The sequence below is a fragment of the Sander lucioperca genome, chromosome 2 (assembly GCF_008315115.2).
Source record: "Sander lucioperca isolate FBNREF2018 chromosome 2, SLUC_FBN_1.2, whole genome shotgun sequence".
NCBI lineage: Eukaryota > Metazoa > Chordata > Actinopteri > Perciformes > Percidae > Sander > Sander lucioperca.
Window position 1 is genome coordinate 34379518 of NC_050174.1, and position 24837 is coordinate 34404354.

The 24837-nt window shown below is 43.2% G+C and overlaps 1 protein-coding gene across 4 annotated transcripts in view; it reads right to left on the minus strand.

The window, feature by feature from the left end:
• LOC116054481 (probable E3 ubiquitin-protein ligase HECTD4) overlaps window positions 1-24837 on the minus strand; it is a 112323-nt gene that overhangs the window by 35026 nt on the left and 52460 nt on the right. For 2 of the 4 annotated variants that reach the window (XM_031306055.2, XM_031306054.2), the window contains exons 27-46: window positions 22986-23090; window positions 20075-20163; window positions 19817-19989; window positions 17969-18104; window positions 17308-17452; window positions 15900-16066; window positions 15274-15420; window positions 14420-14604; window positions 13685-13838; window positions 12223-12503; window positions 11095-11281; window positions 10915-10996; window positions 6685-6887; window positions 5945-6080; window positions 4303-4485; window positions 3462-3626; window positions 3193-3362; window positions 2281-2396; window positions 1326-1429; window positions 572-733 (exon numbers count right to left, since the gene is read on the minus strand). In XM_031306055.2, the coding sequence (XP_031161915.1) occupies window positions 572-733; window positions 1326-1429; window positions 2281-2396; window positions 3193-3362; window positions 3462-3626; window positions 4303-4485; window positions 5945-6080; window positions 6685-6887; window positions 10915-10996; window positions 11095-11281; window positions 12223-12503; window positions 13685-13838; window positions 14420-14604; window positions 15274-15420; window positions 15900-16066; window positions 17308-17452; window positions 17969-18104; window positions 19817-19989; window positions 20075-20163; window positions 22986-23090 (3090 nt within the window). Of the gene's footprint in view, window positions 1-571; window positions 734-1325; window positions 1448-2280; window positions 2397-3192; window positions 3363-3461; window positions 3627-4302; window positions 4486-5944; window positions 6081-6684; window positions 6888-10914; window positions 10997-11094; window positions 11282-12222; window positions 12504-13684; window positions 13839-14419; window positions 14605-15273; window positions 15421-15899; window positions 16067-17307; window positions 17453-17968; window positions 18105-19816; window positions 19990-20074; window positions 20164-22985; window positions 23091-24837 lie in introns of all 4 variants that reach the window. The other 2 variants (XM_031306053.2, XM_031306052.2) reach the window with 1 other exon arrangement.

A 24837-nucleotide genomic window follows, 5' to 3' on the forward strand; every position in this document is an offset into this window, starting at 1 on the left:
TGTGGGAGTAGGAGTCTGTCGCTGAAGGTGCTCTTCAGACTGACTAGTGTGTTGTGATTAAATGGAAGAGTTTAGAAAGGGGGCGGTATCGGTGCATGATTTTATCTCACAAATACACGGTCAAATGAAATGATGATGGCTTTGGTGACGCACTAGAACAGGGGTAGCTAGTTGGACGCGTCCACTCAATAATTCCCCCCTCTTTTGCCTGTGATTTACCATTTATTTCAACAAACAACGGGTACATTCTACATTATTTTTTTAAATTGATGCCCAGTGGGGAAATTACAATTGTAATGAGGAGGTGAACTGGCACCTCTCCCAGCTACCAGTCCACACTCTGTACTTCAGTCGGGGATTTGAACCAGCGACCCTCCAGTTCCCGACCCAACTCCCTACGGACTGAGCTATTGCCACTGACATGACTGGTTCTGTGAGATGTTTTGCTCATCCAGTCTCAATTACCTGCTGGAGAGCACACCCATATGGCTGCAATGCACATGTACAAACATAATAACACACATCATTGTAATGGCTGTAACATATAGTATATATTAATGCATGTAGCCACCTGAATTGGTACAGGACAGGTGGCGTAGATGAAGGTGCCTCTGGGCAGCCCTCCTCCAGCACTCGGATCAGCCAAGAAGGTGACCGAGGTCAGACGGGATGAGAACATGCAGGCACGGACTGGAGGGAAGACTCGAGATGGACACCAAGTGATCTCCTTGGGCTGATGAGAGAAGCACATCGAAGGGATAAGGAGACAAAAATGGAGCCCATAAATCTGACTGTGAAACTGATCAAAAACAGAGCGGCAACGATTAATCGATTAGTTGTCAACTATTACATAAATCGCCAACTATTTTGATAATCTATTAAACGGTTTGACTCGTTTTTTAATAAAAAAAACCGGAAAACTTCCCTGGAATTAATTGTGAATATGTTTTAGTGTCTTCTCTCCTCTGTGACAGTAAACTGAATATCTTTGAGTTGGGGACAAAAACAAGACATTTGAGGACGTCTTCTTGGGCTTTGGGAGACACAATTTTCTGACATTTTGAGAGACCAAACAACAAATCCGTTAATCAAGAAACTACTCCACGTATTAAATCGAGGATGAAATTAATCAGTAAGTTGCAGCTCTAATCAAAATGTCTTTGAAGAAGCATTAAGGTGTCACTCAATTAAAAAGTTGTATTCAACAGATTTAAGAGGTTCAAGTTATCTCTTTTTCCGTCTCTGCAAACAAAATACCTTTTTTCTAAAATAAATAAAAACACAAATTAGGTTTCAAACTATGCTATAAATCTGGTAACTCCCACCTGGCGTCTGTCTGTCTGCAGTGGAGGAGGAGGCGGCCGAGCACAGTCCCGGTACAGCATTCTCACTCGTTCACACTGAGCCTCGACCATGCCGAGACGCTCCCCTGCACAAGATGACACAACTTTGTCGGACACACATTTCATTATACTGTAAATCAGGGATCTTCAACACGGGGTCCTCAGAGTAACTGCAGGGGGGGGGGGGGCACCAAATTATTGTCAATTCTTTGAAAGTTTTTAAAAAGTCTTAACCTGAGTCCAACATAATATTAGCAAATAGAAATCAGCCTATTTGTGAAACAAAAATCATTAATGATAGGCTTACTGGCCTATATGTAAGGTCAGATGGTAGCCATCTGCAGGCACTGTTAATCTGCCACATGTTTTAACGTTAAAACATGATTTACAAAATCATGCCAACAATTATTATTTTAATAGCTTAGAATTCTACACACTAAAAAGGTACGCATAACTGCTTTAGGCCGCCAACATGTTATTGTAGGCCCAGTTTAAAGGCACACTATGCAAGATGTGTACCTTAATATAACAGCTTCGAAGTCATTGTGATGGTAAACAAACTCCTAGTGGGGCGAATCATCCTGATAGCCAAGCAGGGGGGGGGACGCCGCTTGCAAAACAAGCAATGCAAGTTTGGTAGGTGGCGCCCCGCTAAATCTTGAGAGAAGGGGGGGGGAGGGGATCAGGCCGTGAGTGCAGAGACGGTTCTGCATACGACAGTAACATTAAATACAAGTACTTCACAGCGACTCTAGGGGTCGCTGTTTGACAAAAAACGGAAACTGCATAGTATGCCTTTAATATGCAACTTAATTTTATACAATATATGTAGTAGGGGGTCCCTGCTCTTTGTCTCTTACAATTGGCCTAAAAACGTCGAAGACCCCCTGCTGTACTGAAAGGTTTTGGGTGCTGACATGTCAGTATGTATGCTCACCAGGGCTGCACTCCTGGGCGACCAGGTTGAGAACCTCCACAGCAGCGGGACACTGCTGGATGAACTCCTCGCAGAAGGAGCTATCCTCCAGGAGCTGCGCCATCACCAGGCATGCCCTGAAAAACATTCAAAACATGGTGACCTTCGTCCAATCTTTGGCGTTTGCCGTCAATCTGCCATTACATGTGTTAAATTATCACATAATCTGAGTTTTTACAGGGTTTCAGGTCCCTACATTTTCATTACAGCAGATTAAAAACAACACTAATCAACTTTTAACCGTCGTCAGATAGTTTCAGGGAGACATGCTGAAGCTGTGTACACCCTAAATTATTTGACTGCACATTTAAAGTAAATTACTGGACACAGCTGCATGAAATGACTGTAGACTGTGCTGTATACTGTGACCTCACATTTTATTGTAATTTCACAGTGTGCTGCTGCGGAATTACTCAATCTAACGATTACTTCACAGTAAATGTCCATATTTTACTGTAATTTCACAATAAATGTCAATATATTACTGTAATCGCACAATAAATGTCTATACATGACTGTAATTTCACAGTAAATGTCCATATATTACGGTCATTTCACAATAAACTTATATATATTTTATTGTAATTTCACAGTAAATGTCCATATTTTACTGTAATCGCACAATAAATGTCTATAAATTACTGCAATTTCACAATAAATGTCAATATATTATTGTAATTTCACAGTAAATGTCCATAAATTACTGTAATTTCACAGTAAATGTCCACAAATTACTGTAATTTCACAGTATGCTGCTGCATAATTACTGTATTTTTCCCATCAGTGAAATCAAGTTAAAACTGATTAAAACTTGGAGAGGTGTCAAAAGAAAGGCTGAAACGGAAGTGTTAATTTACATGAATGTTTACTAACCGGGTTCTGATTTCAGCCAGCAGGCGTACGGCAGCCATGACCGGGCTGGAGCCATCGCCTGTAGCTGGCAGAGAAGTGTGAATGGAGAGACTTCCCTCGTGTGGCAGAAGCATGGACTGCACTGCTTGTACCACCTTTTCTGTGATTGAGAGCTTATAGAGAGGGAGCGCCTGTTGGGGATAGGTGGGGAGTGAAAGAGATACGAATGAGACTGAAGCTGATATTTTACTGGAAATAAGTAGTGTTGTGTTTGATGCTGAGACCTATACCTCAGATCTGGGTGTGCAGAGGCGTGATATAGGTACTGTCAGGGTGTCTGAGGCTTGGCAAGCTCTCCTGTACTCGCCACAAGGGAACTTGACGGTAGCGATGCCCTCCTGCTCATTGATGGACATAACTATGCCGACACTGCCCAGCACTCCTTTCCCTACCACCTTCAGAGCAGAGGAATCACAGGATATTCTGTCAACATTTAACATTTTAAAGCTTTCGAGGGAAAAAGGTGAGGACATAATAAAATTATTTCATCTAGGATGCAAATTACAGCATGAGATGGTGCAAAAGTAAAGCATGTTCACTGAGGCTACTACCACACGACTGCGTTTTGGTTTAAAAATTAATATCTTTTGCTTTGTTGCTGCGTTTCCGAGCCCCTAAAACGGAGACATTTGGAAACACTGCTACCACCGTTTCGGTTTGAAAACTCCGGGGTTGCTTCGTAGTCTGGACGGACACAAACGGAGACTTTTGGAAACAATGACGCACGTCCAAGATAATAAATCCCTGCTCTTACTTTTCATCGTTGTTGTTCTTTCTCCAAAGTAATTTCTGTATTTTTAACGTCTACATCCATGATTTTCAACCGCAGAGTAACAGACAATCTGCTTTCTGTTTACACCGGCATGCACATGCCCAGTGTGTGTGTGTGTGTGTGTGTGTGTGAATGGTCATGTGATATGTGATGTCAGATGTGTTAATACGGACGGAGATAAGTTCTGCAACTGGGGCTAAAACTCTTGTGTGGACAGAGATCATTTTTGTCTCAAAGCTCTACTTAAAAATGAAAACGTTGTAGTGTAGATGTAGCTTGATTCGTCTCCCTTAACTAACCTGGACCTCTGAGCCGATCTTGATAGTTTCTTTGAAGCCCCCGAGGGCACAAAGTGCAGCAACAGCTTGTCTGCCAATTGCCTGCAGCTTAGCCAGTTTCCTGCCACTGCTGCTCCCATTCTCCAGAATACTCTCAGCGTACTTCCCCAGCTGAGGGATAAACATCAGGGCCCGGGAGAGAACCTAGCACAAACCCCAAAGGAGAAAGCATTATTATAAAGAAGTAGTATCATATAGAATCACATCCATGTCAACAAGTTATTAGTGACCATTAAAGGTGCACTATGAGTTCCTGCATGGTTTCAGCGCAATTTAATTTTTGTCTCAAATCGTGGTCATCTCTCCTTGATCCTCTAGCTGCCTGCCCCCTGAACACACCGTGAAAAAGCCCGGTCTCGGGAGACAACACAGGGGTCGTAAACGTCAATCAAACACTAGAGGCACAGGCTGTGCACCAAAATACAACAAACCACTCCAGCCAATCACTGACAAGATGGTTGGGGGAGGGGGTGGGGGTTAGTGACAGTTAAGCAAGAATTATACTGGACGCAGCCCAGCTGGCGCGTACAAATGTGACGTCATGGGATCGCCGTGACTATTTATACCCGCGCTGGTGCTCGCGACACTAGTTGCAGTCTTCTCCTGAACAGAGGTGGCGCTAATGAGCAAAGGCTACCGACGTTACTCTTTCTATGGACTAGTTTACAAGAGAGACTTGCAGTCACTCTGAGAGTCCTGGCATCCGGTTGTCGGCGAACCCGTTCAGGCGTCCCGTTTCTGCTTTGTCGCACGCCGCTGAAAAAAAAAAAGAGCCGTGTGCGACCTCTGCTCGCGCGCCATAAATCGGCCGGCAGGATATTACGTCATTTTGACGTCACAATGGCGCGCGCCACCTTGGATGCATCTAGTGTAAAACCCGCTTTAGTCAGTTAGTCATGACAGTTACAGAAACATGGGGGGAGGGGTGAGCTCGCTCTGTTTTGTTTGGTATTTACTTGGAACGTCAACAGAAGTGACGTCGTGCAGGAACTCAGTGTACCTTTCTTGTTCAAGGGTGTCACCACGGCAACGTGCTGTGTTATCGCTATAACATTCTGCAGACTGAGACACTAGTGGGGCTGCCGGGCTGTGCGTTTCTCAGCAGGCAAAACGGCCCTACCCTATCCCCAGTCTCACGCCTTCGCCGCTAAATGTGCAACTGTACATTTATGTTATGTTGTGCAGCAGTGCAAATGTACTGTTTGCGTGCTTACGTGCTGAGGTGTTTTTTCCTGTTCCCACACTGTTCTTATCTTTATGAGGATAGCCTGAGAGTTGCTTTTTTCCCCTCTCCTCTCCTTCATGTCATGTTGTATCTGTCCCTGCTATGTTATGTTATGTATGTGATTATTATTATTCAGTCAACTAATAAGCAAAATACCAGTGCAGCAGTGCAAATGTACCGTTTGCGTGCTTTAAATGTGCAACTGTACATTTATGTTTGTCCCTGCGAGAGTTGTGTTAAATGTTTTGGATGTAAAGCGCTTTGAGCTGCACTCTGTGTATGAAAGGCGCTATACAAATAAAGCTTATTATTATTATTACCTTTAATGAGCAGAGACATTGTAATATAGTCAAAAACACATAATGGTTTTTATTTTACCTTTTCAGCAGTGCTAGTCCAGATCTGAGCGGTGTTGGACTCGGGGGCAGTGAGCAGGCTATGCAGCAGAGCAATGACCTCAGCAGCCATACTATTGGCAACATGGCCACTGATGAACGGCCTGACAGGGTCTGACCTGTTCAAGACAATTTTAGAAATGAGAAAAACACCACTACCTGTTTACTGATGACTAGAACTGAGTTTAATTACATGCACACAATATTCCAGGACATTTTCAAAGTTTTCCAGCGGTGGAGGACTTGTTGGAGCGTGTGAACACAGCGTCTCTCTTTCATTCCTTCAACCAGCTTCTAGAAAAGGTCGGCTCATATCCACAAACCTGTTGATATCTAATTCTTTCATAATGTTTAAAAGTAGCTGTGTTTCTCCTTCTTTGGCCGTGCATCTCTACCGCAGCCCTGCAAACTGTCGGCTGGTTGGTTTGTGTACAGTAACCATAGCAACGCACATACAGATTCTGAATGCGCTGTACACATGTCCAAAAAATGCTTCTAAAACCTGAATAATACCAGAATATCCCACGTCTTAATCAGAAAATGATGAATTCAGAAAGTCCTTATTCAGGAAACCCAAACAGAATATGTTGTTTACATGACCTGTATGAAATTCAGAATACGGTCATATTCTGAATACTATTGGAATATTAGTGCAAGTAAAAATACTTAATAAATAATGAAGAAATCTTATATACAGGAAAGAGGGACTTGTTGTTTCCGTACCTGGCCAGATCAGCGTTCCTGTCCCTGCACACAGCGGTCTGAGCAGTTTTCTTCTTGTCACCGGTGGTGATGCCTCCAGCGGCCTCCTGAGCTACGGTCTCCACAGGCGGTCCAACACTCACTATCAGGCCAGACTGGGCCCACTTGTTGGCCTTCCTCAGGGCAGCAGATGCCTCCTCTGTGATCACTTCACAGCTGCCACTCTAGAAAGGGTTTATCATTTAAAGAGGTAAGGATGGCAGTTGGAATAAAGCTACAGAAATGCAAGTCTTTATATAGACTCGGTCGGCCTTACTGGGAACGCCCACTAAAACGCCATTTCCGTTTATGCCATGGGGGAAAACAAACAATTTTAATTAATGAGTGTAGACCTTGTTAGCGGTTGTTTCTTTGAGGGAGAAGGGATTGTTTTCCCCCACGGCGACTGTGCCCCAAGCCACGCCGACCAAATGTATTGCAAGTATAGAGAGCCGAAGTCACGCCCTTCTACTTCCGGCCAATGGGACCTATCTTTCGAAAAAATATGAACAAGAGTCAATGGAGAGATAATTAATAATTTTTTGATCCTGTTTCAATAGAGCCATGGATTACAAATATGATGTTTGTCAATTTAAAAGATAATTTTTCAGTATAAGACTGTGAAAATACGTAATTAGAAAGACTTCATCCTTCAAAGTCTCATGGATGACGTCTCTCTGAAGCTACGATGTCTGTGTGTATCGTACCGGGGTGTAACGTTACTCAAATGAGCACAGGATCTTGCTTGTTCTTGCTTATCTGCTGAAAACACTTCACTGGATAAAACACATCAGGTACGATAACGTTACATGTGTTGTGGAACAGAGCTAAGCTAGCTAGCTAGCTAGGGAGCAAGTTTAGCATCAAGCTAGGTGACGTCAATTGTGCGAGACGAGAGATGTAGTTCACTGAGCGGTTTCACACTAAACTAAGTGGTCATATGACAAACCTACGGATAACAGACTTTCTTCAGCTGAAATTTTTTTGTTTTTTTAAATTGACGAACATCATATTTGTAATCCATGGCTCAATTCAAATGGGATCAAAAAATAACTCGCCTCTCCCCGTTCACTACCGTTCATATTTTTTCCGAATTAAGGTCCTATGACGTCCACCGGAAGGGGCGGGACTTCGGCTCTCTATTCTGGGTAATGCTTTTTATTTTATAACGTACTATAAGTAATTTTTTGCTGCTAGGGGTCTCTGAATCAAAACAATGGATGGAAACACAAACTTTTTATGACGTCGTGAAGTGGTGCGGGGTTATGGGAGTTGTAGTTTTCGTTGTTTAACACAATTGCCATTAAAATATATTTGTTCACGGATGAGTTTATCCATTACAGTTTTATCCACGTTATGTACAGTAATGTTTAGTTAACGTTTATTCATGTCATTCTGATAAAATAACTGCAGTTTGCCCACATAATTGCGATATTGCGATATGGTCGGTTTCCCCGACGGATCATTAAAACTTTCTGTTACTGCCTTAAGCATAGTTACCACCCAGCGCTGGAGTTTGTGCTGGCTGGATTTCGATTGCTGTAAGTTAATAATATTGGCTGGCTGCTGGCTAACTGTGGATGTGTCGTGTCCCCGGGGCTGTTGTCCGCTCTCATCCCGATTTAAAGGTCCAGTGTGTAGGAATTCCTCCCATCTAGCGTTGAGATCATATATCGCAATCAACTCTCCCGCACCACACAGTTCAAAGTACGTATTACAGCTACGGTAGCCTTCACGCTTCAAAAAGCCGGTCTCTTGCTCTTTTCAATAGAGATGGTCCGATACCATTTTTTGCTTCCCGATACCGATTCTGATACCTGAACTTGCTTATCGGCCGATACGGAGTACCGATCCGATACCAGTGTGTCATATATTTTGCTATGTTCTAACAACTGTATACTACTATCTCTGTATGGATGATATGATATATAACAGCTGTATACTACTATCCCTGTATGGATGATATGATGTATAACAGCTGTATACTACTATCTCTGTATGGATGATATGATATATAACAGCTGTATACTACTATCTCTGTATGATGATATGATGTATAACAGCTGTATACTACTATCTCTGTATGGATGATATGATGTATAACAGCTGTATACTACTATCTCTGTATGATGATATGATGTATAACAGCTGTATACTACTATCTCTGTATGATGATATGATGTATAACAGCTGTATACTACTATCTCTGTATGATATGATGTATAACAGCTGTATACTACTATCTCTGTATGGATGATATGATGTATAACAGCTGTATACTACTATCTCTGTATGGATGATATGATATATAACAGCTGTATACTACTATCTCTGTATAGATGATATGATGTATAACAGCTGTATACTACTATCTCTGTATGATGATATGATGTATAACAGCTGTATACTACTATCTCTGTATGGATGATATGATATATAACAGCTGTATACTACTATCTCTGTATAGATGATATGATGTATAACAGCTGTATACTACTATCTCTGTATGATGATATGATGTATAACAGCTGTATACTACTATCTCTGTATGGATGTGATATTATTTCTATCTTTGTTGTCGGTCTGGCTCAGGTTAAACTCTTTGTGAAACATGAACAAACAAACAATGAACGCCCCAGAACTTTCTTTTATTATCCAGTTTGACAGTCAGTTATAAAAGATAAAAAAGATCATAAATAAACTATTTTAACGTAGATTTTCTTTAGGGCTTTATTACGTGGTATCAGATCGGTGCATTAACTCCAGTACTTCCCGATACCGATACCAGCGTTTTAGGCAGTATCAGAGCCGATACCGATACATCTCTACTTTTCAATATCCTGGGGTTAGGGAACCTACGATACCCGTTAGCAGCATTAGCAGCAGCTGTGAGTTTATCATGTGACAGAGAAAACGTGAAAGGTGGAGCAGTATGTCCTGTATGTCTCTTACCAGCTAACGTATTTCAAGATGGAGCATGAATATGGAGCGTCTACCCCAGTTCATGCAAACGCCAATGTCAAATTTCAAGCCAATAGGAATACTTGGAATTGATGGTGGTGGTAAATATTCATGAAAAAGGACAAGTTTGTGAACGGGCAACACAGATTTTGATAATGAACAACTAAACACGTTACACACTGGACCTTTAAGTCCCTTAGCGGCGGAGAGTGAGGCAGAAAAAACAGGGTGGGATAGTATTACGGTTACTGAGTATTATTCTTTCTGTGACATTGTATGATTTACAATTACTCTCAAACGTATCATCTGGGTTTCCGTGTTTTGACGGAAGTTAGAGTAACTAAAGGGGTCAAAGGTTTTATGACGCCACTCACGGGCGACTAAATGAAACATCCCGTGTCATTAAAGTGCTCATATTCTGCTCATTTTCAGGTTCATAATTGTATTTTGAGGTTGTATCAGAATAGGTTTACATGGTTTAATTTTCAAAAAACACCATATTTTTGTTGTACTGCACATTGCTGCAGCTCCTCTTTTCACCCTGTGTTCAGGTCTCTGTTTTAGCTACAGAGTGAGACCTCTCTCTGCTGGAACATCTTTGTTGGCAGTCGCACATGCTCAGTAGCTAGGTAAGATCACATGATCAGTAGCTAGGTAAGATCACATGCTCAGTAGCTAGGTAAGATCACATGCTCAGTAGCTAGGTAACATCACATGCTCAGTAGCTAGGCAAGACCACATGCTCAGTAGCTAGGTAAGATCACATGATCAGTAGCTAGGCAAGACCACATGCTCAGTAGCTAGGTAAGATCACATGCTCAGTAGCTAGGTAAGATCACATGATCAGTAGCTAGGCAAGATCACATGCTCAGTAGCTAGGCAAGACCACATGCTCAGTAGCTAGGTAAGATCACATGATCAGTAGCTAGGTAAGGACTACATGAGCTAGCTAGCTGTTTCTGCAACTTCAGTAGTACAAGGCAGGATTAGCCGGGAGACTTCTTCTAAACGAGGGCGCACTTCAAACTTTGCGTGAATACCTGCAGAACAGGGATATGGAAGTAGTTCTATACAATTTATTTTGTAGATTAGGGTGAATTTGTGTGTGTTGTAGCTGTGTTTTGCCATTGAGAACGAGCTAGCATGCTAAAAATAACAGTTTGAATATTGTTGGAAACGTTTTGGGATAGTGGGAAGTAGGAAGTAGACAACATAACAAAATATATAACATAGGTATAGTAAAACTCTGACCTTTGTCATGTCTCTGTCCATCTTTACCACCTTCTCCATGTTTGCACCAGTGCCAAGCCGAAAGGGACGTCCCTCTGAGCTGCTGCATTTCGGAGTGGATGGAAGAACGTTCATGTCAAAGAGACCGAGACTAAGCTTGCTCATGTGAAATAAGAACAAAGCTATTAGGGGCGACCTTACCTGAGAAGCGGTTGCAGAACTTCATGAGACGACTGGTCCTCTCTCTTGTGGATGAAGATTGACAGCTTTCCGTCGACCGCCTCTCCCTCCTCGCCAACATCCTCAGACTTCAGAGCTCCTTTGGAACTGGTGCGGGACAGACTAGTGTCTGGCTCAGAGGAGCTGGGGGAGAGCAGCGTTTGACACCCTGGTAGAGCGGAAATATTGTAAATATTAATAATTAGCAGGGGAAAGTAACTTATCCAGTTTATCATGTTTTTGGCATTTCAATTTTTAATTAAAAAGCTTTTGTTTGCAGGGGCCACCCCCTTTTTTTCAACCTGGACTCTATTGCATTGGTGTCTAAATGACCAATGTGGACAAAAAGCTTTGAAATTTGTCCAGTACTGAGTAACAATGCTGTAACCGGCAGCCGTGAACCGAGCTGTAATGTAACCCTACAGGACAGATGTTCAGCGTCAGTCTGCGTCCACTAAAAGTTCTGTTGTTGCCGCTGACAGACTCAGATTATTATTCTAAGTGTCTGACAACATTATGAAAGGATCCCTACAGAGATAGACCTTTTAGTTAAAGAGTAACATCCTTTTAGTTTAACATCAAACAGCCCAGGAATCACCATCACCAAACTCCACCAGACTCCATGTAAATAATCAGTGCTTTTAGCGTGTATAGAGCCAGCATATTTCCACATGTAAATGGGTGAATTAAGGGTTTATTTCAACCAAACCAGAGTGGTGATTGTTGGAACAGTGGAAAGATGAACCAAGACGGCTTTTGATTAATTGATTTATATATATTTTTTTAAATAAAGTGTGTTTTACGATGATAAAAGTTTATTTAAATGGAGTTAATGAGTTTGGCGATGGAGATTTGAAAAGATGCTGGCACTATAAAAGTACAAATTATTTAAATGGTGTCTGCACTTTTAGTGGACGCAAACTGACGGTGTGCTATCAACCATTACGTTACATTGCAGCTTGGTTCAACACCGTCTCGCTAAATATTGGACCAATTTCAAAGACTGTTCCCATCACTCACATGGACACAAAAACACAGGAAAATAGGGTCCAGGTTGAAAAAAAAAAAACTAAGTTACCCTTTAAGTACTCCTGGATAAGAGAGACCAACCTGGTACTACATAGTCTGCCAGCTTGGCTAGCAGCAAGGCAGCAATACGTGAGGCAGGGTCACTAGCATCTTGTTGCTCGGCATCTAGCGTGTTGATAGAGTAGCTCCACGAGGGCAGGGCCACGTTACCACAGTCCTCCACACTCATGAGAGGCAGGGCGGCTCGGCAGAGCTGCAGGATGATAAGTACCAGCTTTGGAGAAGGTCTCTGGTCAAGCAGCAGAGACAAGAGCTTAGAAACACAAGCCGGCTGGCTCAGGATAGCTTTCCCTATGTGGCTCCTGGAATGCAAACACAGGAACACATACAAACAGCGTATGAATACACATACATGATGATATCTTGACATGCATGATGCAAAGAAACATCATACACAAGGTTTTCCCTACAATATAAGGCTTAAGCCCCTGACACACTAACCCGACAGCCGACCGTCGGCAGATAAGGCAGTTGGACTGATCAGTCGCCCCGAGGTCCAAAAAGTGCCTCAGAACACACTGAAGTGACGGCAACTTGAGCGTGTAATACGTCTCCATAACAGCAGGCGGCGCTAATCTGTATTGTCGCCCAAAAAATGAAAACTGGCAGCTGATTGGACGAACGCATCACGTGGGTCTGGTTTCTCCAGAAATTCAAAGCCAGGCTGTCATGGCGGCTTGTTCAGAATTCGATCTCATATTGAACTAAAATAGTTCACCGAAACGTGTTTAAACATTTTAAGAGAGAAATAGGCCGTGCAGTTGCTGAATCTGTCTTCATTTCAGATCAACAAAGGTCAGTTTGAAAGATTTTTGTCAGATTTTGAGAGACTCTAGTCACGCTCATCCCACTCTTCATTTCCGGGTTAGCTCTCCACCAATCAGATGGGTCATTGAGTCCGACTGCCCGCCCTCCGACGCAACATGTCAGGTCGGCCAAAATGAAGGCAGACGGCTCCTCTAAAGGACGACGGCACGGAACACACCGAACAGACTCGAGTCACCGACCTCGCCAGACTGTCCAACGGCCGATTATCGGCTCGGTGCGTCACTGCTATTAGGTGTAGCATCCAAGCCGTTTTGGGCACCACCTAAGCCGAATGAATGTAACTAAAAAACTTTTTTCCGATCTAATGATTGTAGTTGGACCTCTAGGGCAACTTCTGTCTTTGAGCTTTTTGAGTTATTTATCATGTGTTCCAGCTTTTCCAACGTTTTAGACACAGATATGGTGATAATAACGATCCAAAAGGATGTGAAAAAGAGACGCAAAACTACCAAAAAGAGCCACAACACGACTACAAAGAGACGCAAAAACCAACAAAGAGAAAAATCCCACTAAGAGACACAAAATGTATTGCTTTTTTATAATTTAACAAAAAATGATTTTCTTGATGAAGGACGCCTAAACCCCCCGCCAAATATGCACACCTTAGTCTTTCTCAAAGTTAGGAAAAACACTCATACGTGACGTAAACTTTTACCTGGACAGGTCATTGAGCAGACTGAGCACATCCTGTAAAGCATCGTTGCCGGCGGCCTGATTCCCACAGCACTCCGTAGCTCTGGCCAGGTGATTGGTCAGCAGGCTGGACACCTGCCGAGCCAGACCAGAATGCACTGCATCTGTAGATCCACCTTTAAAAGAGAAAAAGAATGATTAAATCATTAATACATAACACTAACTAGGGCGGTCAATGAGTATTCTAAAATTCAATTTATATTTGAATTTCAAAAAACTCACAGCGAGTAAGTGAGCGTGTTGATGACATTTCTCTCTGCTATCGGAAGTAAACAAACAATGACGGTGGAGAAGAAGAAGCCACGAAGACGGCCACGAAAATGTCTAACTGGAGGGACGATGACATTTGGAATATCTGACGGTAAGAGCCGACGCCAAAATCAAAACAAATTCAAAGAACGGCTCGGTTGTTTATGAACAATTCACAAACCAGATACGTGACCGCGGTGTAATCCGCGTCATGTCCTTCCTCCTGCAAGCTTTAGTGAGAGAGGACTACGTTGTGTAAATCAAGTTTTACATTACATCGGACATTCTTTTATTAGTTTATTTTGTAATTTGCAGGTATGTATCTCAAAATACATGTTTATGTTGAAATAAATATACAAGTAGTTATGTTTAAGGGAAGTTCTTGAAGTTTATGAGTGCCTTTTCTTGATGAACTTCTGAACTTGATGGCTGCTCACACATAACTCACCTTCCACCTTCTCCCACTCGATGCAGCGGTTAGCCAGCACCTGGAAAGCAGCCCAAGCCATGGTGGCCACCTTCTGCTTTTTGGTCTGCTTCTCGTTTGAGCTGCATTCCCTCTGACCACTTAAACTACACAGGCTGTCCATGAGCTGGACCAGACCGCTCCGAACCAGGCACTGCTCCTCACTCCTACCACAACACGGACAACAAATAAAGGTAAGTGTTAAGGAAAATTTCAGGAGCGGCAAAACTCATTTCACATACGTGAAGAAGGTTCAGGAGACCTTGACGAATTACACAGAAGCATTTAATGAACACTCAATTGAGGAGACAATTAAGCAGGCAGGACAGTTTAACCACAATGTGTTACGTGTCGTGCCGCCCCAACTCTCTGAAGTTCCTGTCTTCCTGAAGGTGTATTTAAACTCATGCTGGAGGCGTTACGTTTAGCTGAACCTTCAATGTAAACAAAGATATCGCAGGCGCCTAAAACACAGATGCTAAAGCCTAGTTCAGCCTCTCTCTCTCTGGGAAGTATGCTAAAGTGTGGCTGGCCCACCGACCTCCAAAAGGAGACAGTCCTGAAACAAAAGATTCCCTTATCATGCAGCTGCCTACGTAGACTCCCTGAATTTGTAGAGACAAACATAATTATACATGAACAGGTTTGGATATCAGAGACTGGCTGAATATTCTCGTCCCCTGACCTATGAATGACCTGATGATGTCTAAGTTTTCTCTTAGTCTCATCATTCCACAACATGGTGTTTCTGGAAATTCCACCACAGTAGGGAGTCTGAGGATTTAGTGATACGGAGACCGATCAAAGGGGAGAACGTGAGAGGTGAATTCTCTTGCCTGGTGTAGGGGATTGTGCAAAGCAAGCCGATACTGTTGGCACAGGCTATGGGGTAGCGAGCACATAGTGACACTACAGACGTCATGGTCTCCCCAAAGGCCTCCTGCACCTGCTCCACCATCCCACCACAGGTCAGCTCCTCGATCCTGCACAGACGGCACACAAACACAGCTGTACAGAGGAACCCATGCACATTCAAACATTGTTTTACTGTGCCAGTACATGTTTTTTAATATCGTATTGTAGTATGATGACTAATCTCAAGTATAAAGGCTGGGTATTGCCAATAATTCCCCTAACCGATTCAAAAGGTGCCATTTCAACTACATTTCCAATTCGATATCAATCAGGTTGTAAATTGGACAAGCAAGAAAAAAAACCTCAAATATTTTTCCTTATGCACCAGGTTAATGTTTATATTAAGAACTGACCCCCAAAAAGGCCTTTATTGACAAGACAGCTGAATAGATGAAAGGAGAGAGAAAGGGGGGAATAACATGCAGCAAAGGGACGCAGGTCGGAGAATTGATTATTTTACCCAGCCCTATGGGGTATATAAATAAAATGAGAGTGTGTGTAGAGTAGGGTGGGATCGTTACTAGTGTTTATAGCCCCCCTTCCTTACCTTGGGCCACCCTGCAGTACCATAGTGACAGGCCCCACCAGGTGGGTGACGCCTCCGACTCTGACAGCGGCCGTGAGCAGCTCCCTCATATGAACAAGCGCCTGCTTCCGCGTGCTGCCGCGTCTCCAACGTGTCTGCGCAGCAGACAGGAAACTGCTGCTGGACACCTACAGAAATAACCGGCATTAAAAGATCTCAATGGCAGACCAGAATTCACCTTCTGATTCTAATTCAGCTATAACAAACAAGTCAATAAAGGAGCGATATAGGGCTGCGACTGTTGAATATTCCGTCAATTCTTTTCTGGATGAATGGATTAGTTGTTTGGTCTCTAAAATGTCAGAAAATAGTGAAAAATGTGGATCATTGTTTCCCAAAAAGCCCAACTCAAAGATATTCAATTTTACTGTCACAGAGGAGAGAAGAAACTAGAAAATATTCACATTTGACAAGCTGCAATCAGAATACTTTAACAAACTGATTAATCTATTATCAAATTAGTTGGCAATTAATTCAGTAGTTGACAACTAATCGATTAACCTTTGCAGCTCTAGGGCCCTATCTTGCACCTGGCGCAGCGCAAAGCCCGAGGAAAGTGTCTTTGCTAGTTTAAGACCGACGCAGTTGTCAGTTTCCTGTCCTGCGCCCACGTCGTTTAAATAGTAAACCCATCTGTGGCCCATGGGCGTGCTGGTCTTACAGGGAGGTGTGTTCAGGTGCATTCTGGGCGTGCTGGTCTTACAGGGAGGTGTGTTCAGGTGCATTCTGGGCGTGCTGGTCTAACAGGGAGGTGTGTTCAGGTGCATTCTGGGCGTGCTGGTCTTACAGGGAGGTGTGTTCAGGTGCATTCTGGGCGTGCTGGTCTAACAGGGAGGTGTGTTCAGGTGCATTCTGGGAGTATTGCTATCTTGAGGCAGCGGGAAGTGATCGCTCCATTGACCAACAAAAACCTGGTCTAAAGTCAATAACGCAGCATTTCATTGTTATTTTAACAGAGCATTAGTAAAATGCTCCTAGGCTCGTGCACAGTGCGTGCACACGATGCTTGTTACACACACAGGGACACACAGCAGCACACACACATGCAGAAGATTACAAATAAAAATATTACGGTGCAAATCCTCCATCATAACAGCAATGCTCCAAGGTCCAAACACGCCTGGCTTTTAAAGGGAATGGGAGATGATCTCTGATTGGTTGATTGCATGTTATGCCCAAAACACACCTCTGATTAATGAAGACACTAAGTACAACCCTTTAGAACCATGCACCCGGCACACGGACCCTTTTTTCCGCCGTTAAACTAGCAAAAGTGGATTTGGACACGCCCTAAACACACCTGCGCCAGGTGCTTCACGCCGTGCGCTTAGATCATTAAAATAGGACCCCTAGAGTGATGAATGCTTACAGCCTGATCAGGGGTCGTTCCGATGAAGGCGAAGAGCTGTCCCAGCAGCACGCTGTACGTCGGTTTGTCCCGGCTGTCCTCGATGGTCAGAGACTGCAGCAGAGTGAATGAGCTGCTGCGGTGACTAGTCGGGTGGTGTCGCCTCCTTAAAGTTAACAAGTAAAAGGAATTAATTCATCCTCAGTTCACTTACATGCTTCTCAAACATTAAAGGTGCTGTAGGTAGGATTGTGAAGATCCAGGACTTAGCCAAACATTTTTAACATTGACAACTTCTCAGTCCCTCCCCCCTTTCTGCTAAAGCCCAAAACGGTCTCCTAAGCCCCTCCCCCCACAAGGGAGAATGAATGCATGTGTATGAGCAGTGATTGACACGCAGTTAGACACCCCCCCTGGCCCTGATTGGTGCATCTGAACAGTTAGACACCCCCCCTGGCCCTGATTGGTGCATCTGAACAGGGAGCGGTGGATTTTTGCAAATCCCACTCCAGGCTGTAGGTGGAGCCAGAGGAGCTGGATTTATTTTAAATGACCTGCTTCCTGTAGTTCTACTGGAACATAGGGTCAGTTTCAGCAAATATGACAGAAAGTTAGTTTAATAAGTCTTACATACTGCACCTTTAATTATATCAAACACACAACAAAAATTGTAGACAAATACCTTTGGGGTGCGTGTGTAAACTCCAAGTCCTGGTTAGCAATCATCTCCAGGTCAGAGGGTGCCGACATGCTGCGGAGAAAGACTGGCTGCTTCACCATGGGGATCACCGTCTTGGCATCTGACACGGACTTAGAGGCTGGAACAAACAACAAATCAGAAGAATTAGATAAGAATCAAACTCTCTGCCATTTTATCTCCCATGACTGATGTCTTGGAGTAACTAAAGTGACAACTAATCTCGCAGGAATTGCTTGAAAACTGACAAACACTTAGCCTGACAAGCCAGACCCACATCCTGATGTTGGGTCTGGGAACTCAGCATTGGCTGGGCTCAATCCGAGGGGCGGGATAAACGGTTGTCTTTCAAATTCCCTCTGCACGTAATAGGATAGCGCTACAACCAACCAGAGCAACGCTAGTTGATAGATTAAACTTTTGCTGTATCTGGTCCAGTGTTAATTTTGACAGCAAATTCTGATTTAGTCTTAGTCTTTTGAATAACACACCATTTAGTTTTAGTCTTATTTTAGTCATCTGAAGTCTTTTAGTCTTAGTCTAGTTTTAGTAGACCAAATATTAGCAGATTTTAGTCGACTAAATCTACAGTGGATTTAGTTGACTAAATGTTTCTCCAGAATTTTTGGTCATTGGAAGTATCCATCAGTCTGTTATGGAATGGTATTAAGGTATGGATATGCAATACAGACACAGATTTACCGGTTGGTCCTAGACCTAGCTCTGACATTTCTGTTGTTCATCAGACATGTCATTGCCCTCGGACCGGATGCACTGCAGAACATTAGCGCGTTGCTAACGAGCGAAGTCAACTGAAATCAGCCAAAGCTGTGTAACGAAGACTGTGCAACTAAACACAACTAAGTATAATGTAAACAACCTTACTGTTGTGAAAACGTCCTCGAAACTGTGCAGAGTTCTGCAAACTCGTCCTCCTGTGTAACTGCTGCTGCGTTTGTTTAGCTGTTGCGTCTGCATTTGCCGCGGCTTTTTAAAATGGCTCTGCTGCTTCCGTATAAAATCAACCTACCCTCAAAGATTCGCTCTGATTGGATCTCTTCCCAACTCGTCCCACAAAAAAAGAGTGGCTCTGATTGGATCTCTTCTCCATTCGTCCCTCCCTAACATTTTCGTCTCATTTTTATTTGTTGACTAAAGTGTCTGTTATATTTCGTCACAGTCTTCGTCATCATATCTGACTTTTTATTTAGTTTTCGTCCGTGAAAAAGGTTCGTTGATGAATATTTTTCGTCATAGTCTTCGTCAACAAAATTAACACTGATCCGGTCGGCAAAACTCTGAACACATCTTCCTTTTTTAAGAATGACTTCAGAGCCGTTCTTTGTTCTTTTCTCAAAGAAAAGCTGAACTCCAAGTCTTCCAGAAGACCGCTGTTCCCAGCAGCAGCCATAAGCCCCGCCCACTGACTCTATACACGATGTGATTGGCCTGACCAGTTTGTTTTTTTTCCAGCCCGCAAGCCAACGGAGAGTGCCTAGACCCCCTGGCTGTAAAAATTAAATTTGCTGCCGCTAGCGTGCGTCTAGATTTCTAGGCTAATAAACACTGTCAGATGAAAATATTTATTCCCAGAGAAAAGGCTTTGATACGGTGTATTTCCAAAAATGCATTAACCCTCAGAGATCGGACACAGGAGGTCGTTTACACGACCCTGTTTAAATCGATCGAAAATAACAACCACCTATCTATCTATTGAATGACAAGGCATTTTTTGATACTCGATACTTTGGAGGCAAATTGTTGGTGCCTGAAGAGTATTGAAGTTCAATAGCCAGCCCTAATCTGAGGACACATATAAAAGATGTTGTGTACCTGCCCCTGGTGTGCCAGCAGGCGTGGTGGTTAGGCTTCTGTAATGTGGAGCGATGGTAACGTGGAGCAGCAGCTCAGTGCGGTTCATCAGACTCTTCACCAGGGCTTTAGTTTTGGCCAGCGAGGTGCTACTTCTGAGGTGCGTGGTGTTTACCTCCTGAAAGAACTTCTCCCTGTAGGTGCAGAGACATAAGGTTACAGCACGAACGGACCCATAAAACATGCTCAGAGTGCTCGAATCGTTTTTAAAATACTCGCCTCAATGCAAGGACAACGTTTTCCAGATCGCTGAAATCGAGTGGGACCTCCTTCAGGGAGCAAAGTAGCTCCAGCTCCTTAATCTTGTTCTGGTACAAAAAGAGAACAATCAATTATGAATATCAAAGCAATCAGTAGTGGTAATGGTATACTCTGTAGAGCAGTGTTTCTCAAATGGGGGTACGTGTGCCCCAAGGGGTACTTTGGAGGACTGCAGGGGGTACGGGAGCACTTTTTTCTTTTTCTTTGTCACTGTTTTTGAAGTTTGTCACTTTTTAATAGTGTTTGTCACTTTTTGTCACTATTTTCGACCTTCTTTCCTTCCTTTTTTCTACGGTCTTTTTTTTTCTCCAACTTTGTCAAGGTTTTTGTCACTTTTTTTCGAAGTTTGTCTTCCTTCTTTCTACAGAAAGATTTTTCATTCCATCCAGCTGAACTTCAGTTATTTTGTTTTTGTCGATGTTTTCTACGTTTTTGATACTATTTTCCACCTATTCTTGCCTTACTTCCTTCTTTCTACTGACTTTTTCCAAATTTTTACGTTTGTTTTTAAAGTTTTTGTTGCCTTTTGTCATCATTTAAATGCTTTTCAGTTACACGGCTGCTGTTTGGTAAATCTATCGCTGGTCAGGGGGTACTTGGCTTAAAAACACACTTCAAATGGGGTACATTGTTGAAAAAAGTTTGAGAACCAGTGCTCTAGAGCACATGTCAAACTCAAGGCCCGCGGGCCGAACCCGGCCCTTGCAGGTTTTTATCCGGCCGGCATATCAATTTAGGTTCACAATAAATTTAATCTAGCTGTGCTCCAAACCCAAAAAGACAGAAAACTGTTTTTCTAACTGCAATTACGATACACTCAAAGTATAATTTCTCAGATTTGTCGACTTTGAGACTCAGAATTTCCCCAGAAGCAGAGAGTTTACATGTTCAGGCTGTGAAACCGGTTGCTGTGAGTCGGCTGTGTTGGAGCCTGCTTTTAAAAATGTAATCATTGTTTTGCTTGATTTGCTAAACTATGATGGATAAGGCACTTTTTTGCTGACTTAAAGGACAGTTCCGGCACAAAATGAACCTAGGGGTTAATAACATATGTGTACCGAGTCGACCGTTCTCTGGGATATGTTTTCATGCTAATCCAATGTGTCTCTAGCTTGAAATAAGCTAGCGCAAACCGCTGATTACCGTTGAAGTGTGGAGATATTTTGAGCCTTGTTAGTGGTGTAGAAATAGAGATTTACCCTCTGCCCCGAAAGCTAATGTAAGAAGCTAATCAGCTAATCGCTTGTTTTAAGCTAGAGACACATTGGATTAGCATGAAAACATGTCCCAGAGAACGGTCGACTCGGTACACATATGTTATTAACCCCTAGGTTCATTTTGTGCCGGAATTGTCCTTTAAGTAGGGCTTTACGTCAACAAAACTGCAAAAAAAGTATTAAAAAAAAAGGTGCCAAGTGTCGGAGAAAGCAACAAAAATGACGACAAATTTGACAAATGTCAAAAAAGCGACATGCAGTAATACAGTCAAAGATATTTACATTTTTTCTCTAACAGCATGTCAATAAACAATACACGTCTGGCCTTAGATGTGATTTTCCTTTTCCATAGGGTGACCAGATTTCCCGGAACTAAAACCAGGACACTTTGCGCGTGACCGTAGTGCTTTTTAACGTGAACATGTGCCAGCCCAGGTCATATCTTTCAGAGAAAATTGAGTCCTGCTTCATATAAATTGTCTTTTCAGGAAACCGTGACCTGTAGGAAGTAGCAGTGAGTGATTGGGAAGTAGCCTACAACAGCAATCAGAATGAGAGAATTGGATTTTTATTTCATATTTTCCAGAAATAATAATAACTTAACTGTACGTATTGGGAAGTAATGCAATCATCATGAAAACGAATGATTAGTGAATAGGTTTTCAAAAAATAGCCAACATGTTGCATCCCTACTGTCATTGCCGATCTACCAAAACGGTAATTTGTCGACGGTCCCCTACACAGAACCTAGCGACAGAACAGATGATGAAGTGCTTTGAGATACAAATCTCTAGCGATAATAATTGTAGTTTTCTCTTGATACTGTGTAATAATGTCAACTTTCTTTTGATCTCGGACGAAGGGGAAGTTAAAATTTAATGATCAACTGAATATCAAACGTCCAGCCACCTTCACCGCGCTTAAAACGAGAAAGATAAGAAGAGGCATTGCAACAATGTTTACAAACATACATTGTAACGTCGGCTGCACAGATTCTGCAGACACAGACCGCTACGATTGACACACACACAAACACACACACACACACACACACACACGTTTGTTTCACTATCTTTGTGGGGACCCGTCATTGACATAATGCATTCCCTAGCCCCTTACCCTAACCTTAACCATCCCAACTAAATGCCTAACCTTAACCCTTACCCTCACCCTAACCATAACCTAATTCTAACCCTAAAACCAAGTCTTAACCCTCAAACAGACCTTTAAACTTGTGGGGTCCAGCATTTTGGCCCCACAAAGCTGTCAGGACCCCACAAATATACTGGACTCCCCAGTTTTTGGACCCCACGAATATAGTAAAACAAGCGCGCACACACACACACACACACACACACACACGTTATCTGGACGTTTTATTAGTCTTTCTACATGGGTTTAGTTAATGATCGGGCTATAATAAGACCACGCTGACAACCGGGACAAAGTCATAGTCGTTGGTGTAAACCGGGACATGTTAGCGTCCCGAGAGGCTTTTGTCGGGACTCGGGACACGAAACTCAAAATCGGGACTGTCCCGGTCAAACCGGGACGTCTGGTCACCCTACTTTTCCGGTCTGGCCCTAAGTGAAAATGAGTTTGACACCCCTGCTCTAGAGGAAAATGTTAATCGTGTGTGTGGAGCGGGGTACCTCAAAGAAGTGGTAGTCGTGAAAGAAAGGAGTGTTGTTCTCCAGCTTTCCCTGCTGGGCCTCGTCCACCTCATTCTGCCACTTCTGCTCCAGTTCTGCAACACTCTGAAAGCAACCCAGGGATAATTAGACACAGAGTAAGACTCTTTTTCTAATCTAAGCTCAGATCTGTTCAGCCTCAACCTTATTTTAAGTGATAACCTATTCTGATGGTTTGACTATAAGGGCGTTTTCACACCTGTAGTCCGGTAGAGTCGGTACGATTCGAGGGTGAAGTTGCAGCATTGTTGCATGTTAGCGTTCAAACCGCACTTTGTGAAACGCACCAAACATGGTCAACAAAACGGTCGCTGGTCTGTTGGACAATATATGTGAGTGTGTGCCAGAAATAAATGAGTAACACCACATTTATGATGTCTTGGGTCTTTTGGTTTTGCTTTGGTATTCTTAATATTTTAGAAGAAGGCGAACAATATGAGCAGCTGACAGACAGAGAATGAAGGCGAGAGAGAGAGAGAGAGATGATGATGTGTTGTCACACAGATGACGAGCGATGTATGGTCATAATTGATGGATTTGAAAGTTATCACCCCTTAAATCATATATAAGTCCGTAAATTGTGCGCAAGGTTGAAATTGCAGGCTAGTAAATGCTCTGTTTTTGGTTCACTTCCTGTCGGATCGCGCTCTCACCTAAAGTGAACCGAACTTTAAGGCGTTTTCACACCTATAGTTAGCCTGACAAGCCAGACCCACATCAAGATGTTGGGTCTGGGGCTCAATCCGAGGGGCGAGATAATCGGTTGTCTTTCAAATTCCCTCTGCACGCAATAGGACAGAGCTCCAACCAACCAGAGCAACGAAGAAGGTAGTAGAGCTAGTTGATAGGTTAAACTTTTGCTGTATCCGGTCGGCAAAACTCCTCTTTGTTCTTCCAGAGTCATGGCTAAAGCCGATTCGAAAGACCGCTGTTCACCAGCAGCAGCAGCCATAAGCCCGCCCACCGACTCTATACACGATGTGATTGGCCTGACCAGAGTTTGGTTTTTCCAGCTCGCAAGCCAACGGAGAGTTGCTAGACGACCCTGGCTGCAAATTACATTTTGCTGCTGCTAGGGTGGTCTAGATTTCTAGGCTAAGCTATAGTTAGTTTGCTTTGGTCCGAATCAATTGACGAGTGTTTAAACTTTGAGCAGTTTCCCCTTGTTTCGCTTTCATTTCACACCTGGAAAAATCCAAGCGTACCAAAATGCGTCACTACAAATCACGCAAGAACGTTTACCCCGCTTATTGGTCGGCTGTGTCTGGGGGGCGGGAGCAAGAACTTAAATACAGGAAGAAAGTCCTGTGTTCTGGACTAGTGCATATTACTTCCATTTCCATAGTCAAACCTGATTTCATTTCAATAATCAGACACCGTTTCGCGAGCGACCTTACTACGTCTGCTCTGCTCACCGAGACTTCGCTCTGCTCGGCCGGTGTCTGTCTCCAACTTCAGCGGCGGCTAGTTTGACCACGGGGATGCGAGTGACGGACGGCGAGCTTGACAGCTGTCTATTTCTAATCATACAGTTGGGAGTTCTGGATTAGCGGAGCCAGTCTATCATTTCCCACCTCTCTGCCCATCATGTGAATGCATGGCAGATGCGTGGTCAGTGTGCATGTGCTGTTTGGTCGAGCAGACGGTCTGGCCCATCAGTAACGTAATCTCTTTTGTCGTAGTTACCGGTGGGCTGTTGAGTGGGACACTGTTTTCTGTGAGACACTGTGACACATCTGTTCTCTCTGCACTGTTTTGAGTGCTTTAAATAACCGGTTAATGCGAGAACTTTACTCTCGTCTCTGCCTCGTAA